General features: G+C 42.1%; 1 protein-coding gene across 22 annotated transcripts in view; it reads left to right on the forward strand.

The window, feature by feature from the left end:
• The window catches only part of LOC122781585 (ankyrin-3-like), a 125,251-nt gene that overhangs the window by 102,972 nt on the left and 9,672 nt on the right, over nucleotides 1–12,607 (forward strand). For 11 of the 22 annotated variants that reach the window (XM_044045338.1, XM_044045337.1, XM_044045335.1 and 8 more), the window contains 5 exons: nucleotides 234–260; nucleotides 2,005–2,086; nucleotides 3,240–10,463; nucleotides 11,359–11,433; nucleotides 12,404–12,535. In XM_044045338.1, coding sequence (XP_043901273.1) covers nucleotides 234–260; nucleotides 2,005–2,086; nucleotides 3,240–10,463; nucleotides 11,359–11,433; nucleotides 12,404–12,535 — 7,540 coding nt within the window. The remainder of the gene's footprint in view (nucleotides 1–233; nucleotides 261–2,004; nucleotides 2,087–3,239; nucleotides 10,464–11,358; nucleotides 11,434–12,403; nucleotides 12,536–12,607) is intronic. The other 11 variants (XM_044045346.1, XM_044045347.1, XM_044045357.1 and 8 more) reach the window with 3 other exon arrangements.

Genomic DNA, 12,607 nt, shown 5'->3' on the forward strand with positions numbered 1-12,607 from the left:
TTGATCACAAGAACATTTGAATCCTTTTGCTTTCGTTTCTGTTATGTTGCTCTTGTATTTTTTTTTTTCTTTTTTTAATCTCAGATTTTTTCAGATGCTTTTTGTTGTTTTTGCTGCTCCATTTTCATCCCCTGAATTTTATTTCTTCCCCCCCCCCTCCCCGCTCACTATAACGTCCCTGCTCTCCATTGTGTCATCTCTCTCCTCCTGCTGTGCATCTTGGAATACCACAGGATATGGAGTCTGATCCTGATGATGAGGTAAACAGATTCTTCATCATCACGTGGAGCTGCTTCCTCCTTGTTGTTTTGTTTGGTTTGCTTCACTGCAGACACTGTCTGGTATATATATATACATATATATATATATATATATATATATATATATATAAACGTGTTGCTAATACTTTGTCTCTGTACAGCACCTGCACGTGAACGCCGCTTCTGACCGCTCGTTTTCTTACACAGCTGCGTGTTTTGCGTCACTGCTGAAGTAACCCCCATGTAGTGCATGCGACGAAATGGCAATCGTTTTAATCAGCAGGGATTTATTTATTGTCGTTATCATCACAAGTCTCCCGCAGAGTCTATTCTACACTTTGGCTTGTTTTCCATCTCTTTCCTTCTTTTACATAAATCACCATTTTGCCATTTTACTATTAACTCGAAGAGCATTTCACACAGGACTAAGGTGTCTCTCGAGCTGAGGACGAAACCCTAACTCTTACCATTTTTCCACTTAGTCGTTGTTTATATGTTTGTTTGTTTATTTCCTTTCTTCACCCTTGTCCACGGCTTGTGTGTTACAGAGAATACTAACACTCTTAGTTGCATGTCAATGACGTTTATTGCAGAGTGAGTCCAATCGAAGGGAAATAGGTTTTTGAGAATGAATATTTCCATTAAAAAGTAGCGATAGTGCTTACTGTATTATTTTTACTTCACTATATCAACCCACCTGCTAAACAGAATGTTTATATGGGACAAATCAGCCACCAGGTTATTAAATTCAGATTTTATTTAACACTAGCACAAAATATGCCCAAAAATTTAGAGTTGCAACTAACGATTATTTCCATAATTGATTAATCTGTCCTTGTTTGGCCACAAAATGTCAGAAAATGTGGAAAAAGTTTGATCAGTGTTTCCCAAACCTGGAAATGATGATGTTCTATAATGTCTTGTTTTGTCCACAAACCAAACTTTTTCAGTTTTAATGATTTCTTTGTTATATGGAGTAAAAGAAAAACTGAAAATATTCACATGTAAGGAAAAAAACAACATCTTCTTTTAGATATTTTCAAAAACGCTCAAACTGATGAATCCAATATCAAAATTATTGATGACCAATTTAGTATTTGATTAATAATTGATTAATCGAATAACCGTTGCAGGCCTACAACAAATCCAGACTTTGTCAAACAACTTAGTTTCAGTTGACACAGGAACACAAACACCGAAAAGATTTATCACACCATTATGTTTCACTTGGTTACATAAAATGCACACACTGTCTTTATGTAAAGATAAGATTTTTATTTATATAAATCATAAAATGCAGAATTATAATATAATATAAACAAAACAATTGCGACCGACAGGACTGAATATGTGTCGCTACTTGAAGAAATTTTATTAAATTGTACCATGTCACCAAATGTGACGATGAGCTGAGGGAACTCCTAATAGGCATTTGTATGTCGTGTACGCATGCCTACCACTTTGTAGGAAAGGCAAAATACAAATTATTAGTTATTTGGCGTTGAGTCCGTGAACAAAAAAGTTTGTTACTCTACAGACGAGACTTAATAATACACCTGACGTGTTGTTTTTGCGCCAGTCCTAAGTGCATGTATTTATTGAGTAATGTCAGGACAGTATCTTAGCCGTGCATTGCCATATCTAACGCAGCAAACAACATCAACCCAATTCTGAAAGATTCAAACCACATTTCACCATACTTTTTGTGTTGAAGCATCCTTTGTTCTTTATTTGTTTGTTTCAGACTGAAAAGCCAGAACGACGTCATACCTTTGCCTCCTTAGCTTTGCGTAAGCGCTACAGCTATTTGACCGACCCAGCAGCGAGTGAGTTCCCCATTTTTACTTTTGTGAACATTTTGAATTGATTTATTTATTTATTTTTACACATTTTCTAATGTTAATCAGTTGAGGTGCCCTCTTCATCTAACACATACTCTTTTGGTCACCTGTCACGCGTCATACATTTGCATGGTTTCCTGTCTGTTACGCTTTACATACCCACCCCATGTTGACATAAAGTCTCCCTGTTTGAACAGTTACTTTACATTTGTGAAAACACTGGGAATCAATGTCTGTCTGTTCATTTATCATTTGAAAAAAGAATCATGTTCACTCAATTCATGTAAAATAAAATATTTTTTGAATTGTTCTCATTCTTTTATTGGCCATTTCTCTCATATTGGCTTTATGACTGTGTGCTGCTGTGTATATTAATGTGCTAACAGGTTGCACTTTATATCAGCTTGATTTACCATATGCTGAGACTATAGTACACCTAACCTTTTGCCATTTACAAAATATTGGCATATATTCCCATGTAACCATTATAAATTGTTGCAGCAGTTTGTAAACTGCATGTCATATTATTAGGGCACAGTCGTTTGTTTTACTCCAACCTTGTCCACCTGTGTTTTGTTCAAACAACCACATTGTAAACAGTGATTTGAACAATAACAATAGGAAGTATTATTCATTGTAACTTTGTAAAGTGCAACCTCACCTTTAAAGCTGTGACCAAACAAGCAAACTGATAATTATATACACTTGTGGGGTCATCTCTGGCATTGGAAACTGGTGTCCATGAATCATGTACTGAGAAAGGCACTGTTGCAAGGAGGCAAATAGATTAAGCACATCAAAAGTCAATGGAATTGTTTTTTGGATACATAATTCTTTTTTTTTTTTTCTCCATCTCTACCACATCAAATGGTTTTGTTCCTACACACACCATCCTTTATCCAGGTTTATATTGTAATTAGTAGACTGATTTCAGACCAACATGCCATCCTGATTTTGTTTTAAAGGGCCTGTATTACATTTGACAGTTGTTTCAGTTGTTTTAAACGTTTGTCTTGCTGCTGTGATTAATGGTGTTTCTGACTGACTCAAATTTCTCTCTCTGGTTTTTATGTTTTCTTTCAAATTATTTTACGTTCCATTTTATGTTTGTTACTTTTGCTTTAAATTATGATTTAAGAAACAACTGATCGAAGCTCGACGAGAACACAGCCTTCTAGCTACCCTCACAAACCTGTCTTTTCAACGAGATCTTATCAGGCGTGGTCGCCTGTTCCTGTCCCCGTCCCTGGCCAAGCCAAATCTGGGTTTGGCTCCCTCTCCAGTTCATCATCCAACACACCCTCTGCCTCTCCATTAAAGTCTGTGTGGTCCATCAACTCTGCCTCCCCCATCAAGACCAATATCCCTGGTTCACCTGCCTCGTCTGTTAAGTCAGTTAGTGACATGGCGTCCCCCATACGATCTTACAGAACCATCTCCTCTCCTATAAAAACTGTGGTCCAACAATCCCAATACCCAAGCCAGATTTCCCAGAGTCCCCTGGCCTCACCAGGGAAAAGTTCCCCAGATCCTCTGTCTATGAAAGGGCTGGCAACATTGTCTGCTAGGACCTCCCCTATAACTGTCTCTGGAGGAAGTGCTCTTCTTGAAAGAACATCCATAGGCATGACCCCACCAACCTCCCCCAAATCTTCACTGAGCATGTTTAGTTCACCCCTACCATACAAGACTGTTATGGGGGGCTCCGGTGGCACATCAGCATCGTCCTCACCAATAAAAACAGTCCCCGGTCTCTCATCTATGCGTTCCTTTGCTTCCGATGTCACTGGCCCTGCAAGGAACCTGTTCTCATCTCTTTCATCACCACTCAAATCCAACAACTCTCCTCCAAGTGCTGCATCTCTAATCAATGGAACTGTGTCATCTACACATTACCGCTCTTCATCCCCAACACATCTCCATAGTAGCCTGCAAGAGAGAATACAGGCAACCACCAATGCTGCAACTACAAATGTCAATGCAGCCTTTGATGAGGTTGAGAAAACACTAAATTCTTGTTCTGCAGGCTACGGCACTTTGAAGTCCATGTCCTCTTCTGCTTCCTCCTCTTTTCAGTCGATGAGGTCTTCAGCTTCTAATTCCCTTTATGCCACACTAAGATCCCCTCCTAATGTCACCACAGCTGTTACATCCAGTACAGTGACTGTTCCAGTGTATTCTGTCATTAATGTGATGCCAGAGCCTCAGTTTAAAAAGTTACCTGAGGTGTCCAAGTCAGCTGCTGCCCTCCTGTCCCCACGGAAGACCATGCCTACTGAGGTGAATGCTCAGTTGCAGTCATCCTTTGCCAGAACTCTCTCCCCCATCAAAGCCTCTCTTTTTTCTGCTGGCTTGAAATCAAACACCACATCACCACTGTCATCCAGCCAGGAGATTTTGAAGGATGTAGCTGAAATGAAAGAAGACTTGATACGGATGTCAGCCATTTTGCAGACAGACCCAAACTCCACAGCCAACAAAGGATTTCAATCTGATTCTCCCAAGGAGGTTAAGATGGTTGAGGATGAGGAGCCGTATAGGATTGTGGAAAAAGTAAAACAAGATTTAGTAAAAGTCAGTGAAATCCTTACCAAAGATGCTGCGAAAGATGGTAGGGTCTCCCTCTCAAGGGGCTCTTTGGATGACATTCATTTTTCAAAAGTACAGGTTGAACAACCACCAAGCAACTGGAGCTATCCACCAAGATATGAGACTGTGGTTCCTCAGGCCAAATCAAAAACAATACCAGATAGGGATTTCAATCTGTCCAAAGTGGTAGACTACCTAGCTAATGATGTTGGTAATAGTTCTTTCTCCAAAATGCATGACACAAAGCATAAAGCAGATGAAGGCAAGAGAGAAGGAGAGGGCAAGGAGAAGCAGAAACGTATCCTAAAACCCACCATAGCAGTTCAGGAGCATAAGCTCAAAATGCCTCCAACAAACATGCGCTCTTCCCCTTCAGACAAAGAAATCAGTAAAGTAGCAGATGCCCTTTTTGGAGCAGACACTGTGCTAGAATCCCCTGATGATATCTCACATGAGCAGGATAAAAGCCCCCTCTCAGACAGTGGTTTTGAGACCAGGAGTGAAAGGACACCCTCTGCCCCTCAAAGTGCAGAAGGCATGGGCCCCAAGGCCCTTTTTCAGGATATCCCAGTTCCGCCAGTTATCACTGAGACTAGAACTGAGGTTGTTCATGTCATCAGAAGCTATGAGTCCCCAGAGGACAACAAACAATCTCTAATGGAGGAAACACATCCTATCAGATATACTGATTCAGATTCTAAAGGGCATCTAAATCAAGCCACACCAACTCCAGAACAGAATAAATGCTATTCAGTAAAGGTCATCCCTGATGAGGATCCAATGGGAAAAGGGATGAGGGTAAAGGAGGAGACTCACATCACTACCACCACCAGGATGGTGTACCACAAACCTGGCAAAGACACACCCTCTGAGAGATGTGAGGAAACTATGTCTGTACATGACATAATGAAGGCTTTTCAGGCAGGCAAAGACCCTTCAAGAGAACTGGCTGGACTGTTTGAACACAAAACTGGCAATGAAGAGACGTCACAGAGAATCCTTGAGGACGTCAACTCCAAACCTAAAGTTGAAAGAATTATTGAGGTTCACATTGAAAAGGGAAACAAAACAGAACCAACAGAGGTAATCATCAGAGAGACAAAAAATCACGCAGAAAAGGAAATGTATTACTACCCTGGAAACAGACAAGAAGACGAGCCTGAAGAATCACTTCCGGTGTACACACCAATGGCACAGGAGGAAGACAGTCGCCCTAGTTCAGCCCAGCTTATGGCAGATGACTCTTACAAAACACTAAAGCTACTTAGCCAGCAATCTGTAGAGTACAATGAGGATGAATCATCAGAACTTAGGGGAGAATCTTATAATTATGCAGAAAAAATGCTACTCTCTGAGAAATTTGACCAGTCTCATTCTGACTCTGAGGAATATCTGAGAGATAGGTCTCACTTCCACTCACCAGACAGAAACAGTCACAGTGAAGGTAGACCACTTGGGCAAAGGACAGAGTATATCTTCAGGTCTCCAAGAAATGTCTTTGACAAATCTGGACGAATGACTAATGTGGAAGATAACTTTGACAAACTGACACTTTTGCAGTATTCTTCTGAGCCTGGTAGCCCAAAGCAGTCTGTTTGGATGCGTGTGCCAGATGACACACAGTGTGAGGACAGAAAACAGATTATGTATGAGGACAGAGTGGACAGGACTGTAAAAGAGGCACAGGAAAAACTCAGTGAGGTATCTCAGTTTTTTCGTGATAGAACAGAACAGCTCAATGATGAGCTCTCTTCGCCAGAGAAGAAATCTCGCAGACCTGATTTCAGAGAATCGCGATCAGGGCCAAGCTCTACACACAGCAGTCCAGAGAGGTCAGCTTATAGAAATGGGGGTAGTGGTGAAGAGTGGAGCAGAGAACGGCTCAGAGATAGGTTCGGCACCAGTGACAGGAAATGTGCCAGCTTACCCAGCAGTCCAGAGAGGAGAGTATTGCTGCAGTTTAGTGATTCTGACTCAAGAAAACAAGGAGATGGCAAAACACAAGGAATATCAAGTGAAAGCTCTAAACAGTTCCAAATATCCTCTTCAAAAGTGAATGCAGTGAGGCTAAAGTTTGAACAAGAAGCTCAAAGGCAGGATAGAACTCCTCAAGGTGTCCAAAATGCAAATCCACCTATCAGGAAACTTCATGAAAGTAAGCTTCCAGTATATCAGGTGTTTGCTGGTTCAAATATTCCTAAAACACCAGAAAGCCCAGTAAACCAGAGGAGATGTTTAGATAGTGAGACAAATAAGTGCAGCCCCAAGCAAATGGCCAGTGGAAAGGTTCAAGAAGAGAGCCAAGGGTATGGAAGCTATAAGCCACAATCGCCCAAACTATCGCATTCTTTAATTCATGAGTCAATGAAAGATGGCAATAATAGTGATTCTCAAAGACAAGAAACGACCAAGAAAATAATCTACACAGAATTTGTTGTTCGAGAAAGTCCAAATTCCAATGATAGTCTAAAAAAAAACTCGGAATCGCAAATTCCTCTTAGAAAGCCATCTAATTTCTCCGAAAATCGCAAATCCACCTCTTCAAAATTAGAAGACTCTGCTGAACCACACGACAGGACAGGGTGTCATATTCCGACTTTAGCTAGAAATCGGGTACACAGTAGCTCTGAATCTAATAAGTCCACTCGAGGATCATCAGTAGGGAAATCCATTGACTCATCAGATGGTAGCCAATCAAGCATAGTGTGTAATGGTGTTGATGGCAGCCCAATAGAGTATTTGGATCCAGTTACCCCTGCAGTTGTATCAGAGGGTATCAAAGATATTAAACCCTTACCTGTGTATGTTAGCATCCAAGTAGGGAAGCAGTATGAGAAAGAAACGGCCTTAGGGCAGTTGGGGACATACAAAAAGATAGTAAGCCATGAGAGTAGGACAGTACATGAGACTCGGGGTGCATTTTACTCTGTTAAACAAAAACAGTCTCCATCTCCTCAAGGAAGTCCAGAAGACGACACTTTAGAACAAGTGACTTTCATGGACAGCTCTGGGAAAAGTCCTGTTACCCCAGAGACCCCCAGCTCAGAGGATGTAAGCCTGACCTCAAGAGCACCAGACACTTTGATAGGCCAAATGACTGGTATGCCAAGCCCTATTCCAGAGGAATCTGAGGAGGAGGAAGGAAAGACCTTCACTTACAAGGAGCCCTCAAAGGAAAAATCGAAGCCAGCTTCTTCAGACAATCACAGCAAAAATCAAGATGTAGAGAGACAAAAGTCAAAGGAAAAGAGAGTGGCTTATATAGAGTTCCCTCCACCTCCTCCTTTAGAGGCAGAGCAGTCTAACCCTGAGAAAAGGGGGAAACGTGTTTCCTCTGAGGCAGACACAGAAATGATGGAGGTGAATCTCCAGGAGGAGCATGATAGGCACCTTTTAGCTGAGCCAATCATCAGGGTCCAGCCACCATCTCCCATTCCCCCTGGTGCTGATAACAGTGATTCTAGTGATGATGAGTCTGTCTTCCATCCTGCCCCGGTCAAAAAGTACACTTTCAAAATGAAAGAGGAGGGAGATAAGTGCCCAAAACAAAAACGACTAGAGAAAAATGGAAATAATAAGGAGTCTGGGGTTAATGGTGTAGTAAAGGAAGAAGATGTTGACTTCGAACAAAATGGCAATGACCAGTCAATCACTGACTGCTCTATAGCAACCACTGCTGAGTTCTCCCATGACACTGATGCAACTGAAATAGACTCTTTAGATGGGTATGACCTTCAGGATGAGGATGATGGACTGAGTGAAGACCCTAAAACATCGAGCCTGTCTCATGATGGTAAAACAACTGACCGTCCATTTAGTCAGTCTAAGCTTGAAGTGATAGAGGAAGAGAAATGTGAAGAAGCAGGGGATAAAACCAGTGCATCTTCAACAAAAGGCAGTGGAGAAGAAAAAGATTATACGCTTGAAGGAAGACATCCAGAGAGGCAGGGCTTTGGGGACAACTACTTTGCCTACCAACTTGAAGAGGAGCTGAACTCAACCTTTAAGACTGTTGCCACCAAAGGCTTGGACTTTGACCCCTGGTCCACCAAAGGGGGTGATAACGAGGGACTTTATGAGTCTAAAGCAAAAGAGGATGACCCCAAACCCTTTGGCTTATCAGTGGAGGACAAGTCACAGGCTACAACACCTGACACAACTCCTGCTCGTACACCGACTGATGAGAGCACACCGACTAGCGAGCCTAACCCATTTCCTTTCCACGAAGGAAAGATGTTTGAGATGACCCGCAGTGGTGCTATTGACATGAGCAAGCGGGACTTTGTTGAAGAGAGGCTTCAGTTTTTCCAGATTGGTGAGCATTCCTCTGACCCTAAAACAGGGGAAAAGGGGAGAGGGGGCAAGAGCCTGGGGGTAATTTCCTCTCAGTCACAAACAGGGGAGAGGTCCACAGTAGATGGAAAGGTGAAGGTTATAGATACTACCACAGACAGCAGCACTACACCAACAACATCAGCAGCAACAGCAGCAAAAGGCAGCCCTGCACAGCCTGGCAGTGACACTGGCTGTACCGGTACTGATGGCCCCACCTGTGAAGCCATATCTGAGTCCGCCTCCTCTTGCACAATCACAGCCTCTAAGGTTGATCCCAAATTACGTACTCCTATTAAGATGGGCATAGCTGCCTCGATAACTGTGAAAAAAGACTCGGGGGATCTCACAGATTGTAAAGCTGAGATGTCAGAAGGACAGATGGTGCCAGAATACATCAGTATTGAGGGTCAGCGTACAGACACTCAGTCTAGCAGACAAACTGAACCCAAGTTAGAGAGAAAAGATTACCCTTCAGAAAACTGCAACAACAACAATAACCTTGAGTCCTCCAGTGTTCAGGCCAACTACATTCAGTGCGGTAGTGTGGTGTTTAACTTGCAGTCCTCCTCTGAGCCCACTCTTCAGAAAGCTAGCAGGATAGAAACACTCTGCTGTAGGGATGTAGAAGAAAGTGTGGATGCACACAAAAACGTGCAGGACCAGAAAAGTGAAGCAGTCATAGAAAGTGAGGTGAAGCAGCAGCCCAAGTCAAGGCTCCCAGTTAAAGCAGCAGGGTGGTCATTTCACACACAGGGAAAAGCCATAGGCAAACAGAAGCCCAAGCAAGTAGTCAAAGTCGAAGTCAGGAAAAGAGGAGAGCCAGCCATAGCCAAGGTAGAGCCCAGGTCTAGAATACCAATCAAGGGTGTTAAAAAGAGCAGCACTGCTGCTGCCGCTAGCTCAGTCGTTTCAGCTCGAGCTACCTCGCAGCCAACAAGAGCACTGAACTCAGAGAGAGCAGCCATACGTTTGCCCTCAAGGCTACCACTGAAGGACAGGCATCAGGTCAGCAATGTCACAAGCGAGGGACCATGTAGACAGGACAGACAGGAAAACCCCAATGAAATTTGTAAGCGCACCATTGAATACTTTAAAGACATTAGCGGGGAGACGCTAAAGTTGGTGGACCGCCTGTCAGACGAGGAGAAAAAGACGCAGACAGAGCAGTCGGAGGAAGACAGCACCTCCCGGAGCACCTCTCTGTCGGACGCCTCCCAGCCTTCCCAGCCCTCCCAGCCCTCCCAGCCCTCCCGCTCATCCAGGTCTGGTAGAGGTTCGAGGGCTGAGGCCGGGGCCGCGTCCGTAAGGGCAAAGGTGGCGACGACGGACAGGGCCTCCGGCAGTGAGAGGAGCAGGAGGAGTAGGCGGACTGGTGGGAAGGAGGGCAGTCAGGGACTCACAGGGTCTCGAACGCCTCCCATCGCGGAGATCAAGCCTAGTTTGTAAAACTTTCACACTATGTTTAAAATACATCTATATATTTATATATTTCACTTTTAGTTGCATGACATCGTTGTGATTTGTTTAATAGTTTGACTGGAATGCCTGTGGCGTGTTTACATATATTCTTTAGAACAGTAGCTTTCATTTAAATGTATTTTTTTTTGTCATTGATGTACTGTGCACTGTATTGTCCTTGTTGCAAGTTTCTCTTTCCTCTGTTCCCCACTTTTAACCCCTTTTAACCCCCATATATTAAAGTAAGCATGCCAGTAGTAATGACTGGTCCACTGGCACAACCAGTCCCTTGTTTAACAACTCCCTGGTCTGTCTGTCTGTCTGTCTGTGCAGGGTGGCTACCAAAGTTATTGTCAGTTTGTTCTCACAAAAAAAAATCATTCTATCTTACTGTCCTTTAAACTAAGTAGTGTTGGCAAAGGACACACACAAGTGTCTCGCATGTCGACTTTTTTTTACATCGTAGAAAATAAAATGTTCCACCCTGGATTTGTAGAACTATACGTCTGTTGTTGAGAGTTATGTTATGCATTGTTTTGTGGTTCTCAGTTACTGCCTGCGTAGAACATACATACCACAAACACAATCACAGAACACCACTTACACTATGAACATATTTAAGTTGCCCATAATGTCTTGAGTGTCAAATACCCTTTTCTAGCCATCCTTGAGAAACAATTGAACCCATATTTTAGTTACATTTCATATAAATGGAAAGGAAATATTATTAACACAACCTCGATTAATGTCATTTCTGACAACTAAGTGGCCAGAAAAGGAACATTTTGTACGTGTTAATTTTTTCTCTTGCATTGCTCTGTAGGGGGAGAAGAATGTGAATGGTATTGATGAGTCACTGTCTTCTATCTCCTCAGGTCCCCAAAGTCCTTGTGAGAGAACGGACTTGCGTATGGCTATTGTTGCAGATCACCTGGGACTCAGTTGGACAGGTGAGTCATACTCTAGTTTGCTAATGCTCTGCCCTCTTTAACCAAACTTCCCTCCTTTCACAGTCTGGTATTTACTGCCATCTGCAGGCCAACAGGAAATCTTACCATGGATTATAATATTGGCTGTAGCCTTGAAAGTGTGGGGACAGAATTAAACATATATATATATATATATATGTCTACCTTTCAAGAGGCAGCTTTCATAAGGTTTTATTTACGAATTTAATTATGTTGAAATACCTGTGTTCATATTATAATTTCATTGATACAAAGTCTGTATTTGCTTTGTGAATAAAAGTCAAGATATTTGAAATTCCTGAAACGCAAACGCAGAGTTTCATCCATTATGTAGTATTGGGTTCAGGATTTTTATGCATGTCTAAAATATGTCTGAATATCTCCTCCTCAAATACTATGTAAAATTTTTATTGCATGTTAAAGCCATGTACTGTTCACTCATGAGTAATGGCTCCTGTTCTATCACTACTACCTTTGGTTTTCCATGTAGCTGAGGTGTCTTAAGATGTGAGCTCTGCCACTTAAATATATTATAATATTATAAAATTCTTAAAGATTAGGAAATGAAATAGAGCAGAAGAAGAAGAGCAGGCTCCTGCTGTGAGGCTGCAGGGAGAGACCGAGGGGTGGACTGTATCACTTCTGTGTTTGTGTACATTATGTCATTAAACCACAAGTGAAATGGTGAAAATGTCACTTAATATTTGTTAAAAAAGTGGTTTTATACCAGAGCATTAACGTATATTCTATAAAAACTAATTCTCTAAAACCGCATCTCCGAGCAGAGACCGCTACTGAATTTTTACATTATATGAAACCTCATTTTTAAACACTTAACTTCTTTTTAATCCTTCAAATTTGGCAACACGCTTTCTTGTGCAGGTGACAAAGTCAGAGGGGATGTTTCTGTCACTATACTGGAACTTTAAATACTCTTTGTGTCCCGTCACAGAGTTGGCTCGGGAGATGAACTTCACAGTGGATGAGATCAACCACGTCAGACTAGAGAACCCCAACTCTCTGACAGCACAGAGCTTCATGCTACTCAAGAAATGGGTCAGTCGGGAAGGGAAAGATGCCACAAGTAAGACTACTTCTTTTATCTCAAACATTTATCTTCTCTTTAATTCTCTTGTGTCTATTTTCAGTCTTTCTT

The sequence above is a fragment of the Solea senegalensis genome, linkage group LG15, assembly GCF_019176455.1.
Source record: "Solea senegalensis isolate Sse05_10M linkage group LG15, IFAPA_SoseM_1, whole genome shotgun sequence".
Lineage (NCBI taxonomy): Eukaryota > Metazoa > Chordata > Actinopteri > Pleuronectiformes > Soleidae > Solea > Solea senegalensis.